The sequence below is a fragment of the Lipotes vexillifer genome, unplaced genomic scaffold (assembly GCF_000442215.2).
Source record: "Lipotes vexillifer unplaced genomic scaffold, Lipotes_vexillifer_v1.1 scaffold147, whole genome shotgun sequence".
Lineage (NCBI taxonomy): Eukaryota > Metazoa > Chordata > Mammalia > Artiodactyla > Lipotidae > Lipotes > Lipotes vexillifer.
Window position 1 is genome coordinate 1421910 of NW_006778796.1, and position 3565 is coordinate 1425474.

The 3565-nt window shown below is 40.3% G+C and overlaps 1 protein-coding gene across 1 annotated transcript in view; it reads right to left on the bottom strand.

Annotated features, from left to right (window-relative positions):
• PTCHD4 (patched domain containing 4) overlaps positions 1 to 3565 on the bottom strand; it is a 181866-nt gene that overhangs the window by 1168 nt on the left and 177133 nt on the right. Inside the window, exon 4 of the mRNA XM_007451912.1 lies at positions 4 to 618. Coding sequence (XP_007451974.1) covers positions 4 to 618 — 615 coding nt within the window. The remainder of the gene's footprint in view (positions 1 to 3; positions 619 to 3565) is intronic.

Here is a 3565-nt window from a genome sequence, read left to right on the forward strand (position 1 = left end):
GCTGAACCATGGCATAAGAGACGCTTGGGGAGTCACTGGCTAGCAGATTGATGATGTTGGCTCCGTCACTGATCTGCAAGCACCCCATGAAGGAGAAGGAGGCATAGATGAGATAGAGGATGACAACAAATGGCTTCACGTAGATATTGGTAATCCATTCATTGTAATGTTCACGGAGGAAGTGCTGAATAAAGTGGTGCTGGTAGGGGTTCGTCTCATGATGGGATGTCTGTTGATGCCCATCACTCATCACTGTCTGGAACCACACAGGCTTGCGGTCCAGGTATTCTGCAGAAGGGATCTTACAGCAAAAGACGCTGTGGTAGCGGTTTTGCTCTAGTTGGCCAGCGAAGACCAGACAGGAGCCAAAGAAGGAGAAAATGTACAAGTAGTTCAACAGGATGGAGACACACATGTTCTGACAGAAGACCTTCACAGCCTCGATGTTGGTGAACGGGCTGGCACCCATGCCAAAGGTAATAAAGTACAGGGAGCTGGTCATGGTATAGGTCACCATCACATCCGAATAGGCATCTGCTACCCTGTCTTTGAAGGACAAATTCTCTTTGGTTCTCCGCCATCCAGACAGAAGCTCAAATACTCCTTTCGTTCCATGACCTAATTTGGACAAAGAAGGAAAAGAAGAATTGTTTTCATTTCCTCCTACGGTTCAAGCGAATTCCTTATAGGTTATCTATGCTCAACAGTACTGCATACTCTAATCTTCAAAGTACTATGATACTCCTATCAGGATCTCAAATTTCAGTTACGTAGCAGGATATGTTTGGTTCATGTTTCTACTTTAGCGAAGTCCAAACTTATTGGTATTCTGGGCAAAATGAAGCATTTATTGTCTGTTCCATTAAGTTGACAAATTGTAAATGTAGTGTGACATTGTTTTGTGATTTTTTTTTTCCCCCCTGCACATATATTGTCTCCCTAAATGGATACTAAGTTGTCAAGGGCAGGGGCTGTTAGTCACCCATCTTCAAATGCCCCTCAATACCAGTTCAGTGCTTTATCAACTGATGTATTGACTGACAGTCCCTAACCTTCATTTCAAACTGACTTACATGCTGATTTTGGAAATTATAAGATGATCTTAAACACTTAAAAATGGCTTTAAATTGATTTTACAATGTTAGTAATCTGCTAGGTAGCCAAACAGCTTAGAAACCAATTCCTATAGATTTGATTAATTAACATTGGATATGAGTCAAAAAAATCTGCCAGGTCACATAAAACATGGGGCAAGACCTTCAGGGGGAAAGATCATAGCAGGCATTTCCTCACAGAGCTTTTATTCACACAGGGTGGGTGATGACTAAATGTTTGACTGCTCCATTAAAGTGGACGGAGTGTGCTTCTTTTTCTTTTCTTTTCTTTTTTCTTTTTTTTTTTTTTTGCGGTACGTGGGCCTCTCACTGTTGTGGCCTCTCCCGTTGCGGAGCACAGGCTCCGGACGCGCAGGCTCAGCGGCCATGGCTCACGGGCCCAGCCGCTCCGCGGCATGTGGGATCTTCCCGGACCGAGGCACGAACCCATGTCCCCTGCATCGGCAGGTGGACTCTCAACCACTGCGCCACCAGGGAAGCCCGAGATGTACACTTTTAATTCAACCCAACCCAATATATATTTATTAGAATTTGCTACACGTGAGGATCTGTGCTAGTCAATATATAAAACATAAAGGTAAACAAGAAACACAATCTTTTCCAATATCTGTCAGTCCAGAGGTCATTTTTACTTGGGTAATTCTGAGCCAGAGATTATAGCTTCTAATACAAATGAATTTTAGGAACTGTTCTGTATGTTGTAGGATGTTTAGAAGCATTCCTGGCCTCTACCCACTACATGTCAGTAGCACACTCCTCAGTTGTGACAATCAAACATGTCTCCAGACATTGCCAAATGCTGTTTGGGGGACAAAACTGCCTCCAACTGAGAATTATCGGTTTAGTCAAAAGAAAAAGAGATATTATACACACACACACACACACACACACACATATACACACACACATTTTAATCGCCCTTTTCTGACTATAAAAATAGGACATATTTCCATCAAAAATTTGGGGAAAATGGAAAATATAATGGTGAAAAAATTATTCCATAGTCCCATAACACAGATAACTGCTGTTAACAATTTGGTGCATTTATTCTAGCTATGTATGTATGTATGTATGTATTAAGCTTTATCTATCTATCTATCTAACCATCCATCCATCCACCCTTCCATCTTTCCAGACAAATGACTATTTAATTATTTCACAGAACTGGGCTCCTACAAAGAGAAATTAGGGTTTAGGGTTATCTTGTTGCTCTGTCCAGCTGGCCTGTCGACAACAGAGATCCTGTTTTCTAACCTGCCTGCCGTGTTTTCCCTCTTGGTTTCTTACTATTCCCTTTAGTTTTCATTCTGATGCTAGAACCATTTTTTGAACATCTCTGCTCACTTGAAAGAATCCTTAAATCTCTACATAGCTTTTTAAAAGGATTGTATTCACTATTTTCCCACCCTTACTCCTAGAGTCCTATTTCAATTCAAACAATACACCTGAAAACAAGGCACTGGTATCCACTCAAAAGACAGGTGGTCCACCATCTCAGATGATGAAGCGTGGCATATACACAAGTGTGACTTGCCCCACTGAACAAAGACCTGAACTGATTCCATTATATTACTCCCTGGTAGCCTAGTCCTGGCAGTTCTTTACTTCTGTCCGATTCCCACCAAAATCCTTAATCCTCACCTAAGGCCTCAGTTTGTCTTATGAACACCATTCATGCTCCTGAGTGGTGATAGATGTATATGTAAGCAGCTAACAGACATGAAAGGAAGGCTTGCATTCTTGTTAAGTAGAGATGTATGCTGTGTACTGTGAAAATACAGTTGATTCTTTCTGAGGGGTCAGAAAATCTCCAAAATGTGTTACTAGGCAGAGGATGATGCCAGTGGTGATCTAGACTGATGGAATAACATGAATAAAGGCACAAACCCTTATAAATTAAGGGAAAGTAGTTTTGTTTTTGATGTTTATAATTGAATTTTTTCTCTCTGCAGAGATAATCTATTGCCCCAATTATACACTTTATTTAATGTTTCCGAAGATGACTGCCAAACACTGATCATGATTTCCTCCCACTATATCAGTATATATTTGCAAATTATATTAGAATAATATGACAAGTATCTTACCTGGGACATTATGGGATAACTGACATTTGTTTTGATAAAGTTTCATGAAAGAAAAGAGAGAGAGAGAACTCTTAGGAATAAAAGTGATTTGGACAGAATTGGAACTGGGAGAAAAATTCAAGGAGGAAAATGAATAGAAATAAAAGATCTGTGTGTATATGTGTGTGTATTGAATATTCCAAAAGTCTTCAGGGATGTTGCTGGGGGGACCTCTTTCCAAATGAGAGCAAATGGAAGAATTGTGCAGTAACAAGGAAAACTTAGCTGTCAGCTTACTAACATACCCTATTTAACAATCATTTAATCAGTTCTGCTATTTGCAATTGAGAAATGAGAAAATGTAGAGTATGTCGATTCTTTCCC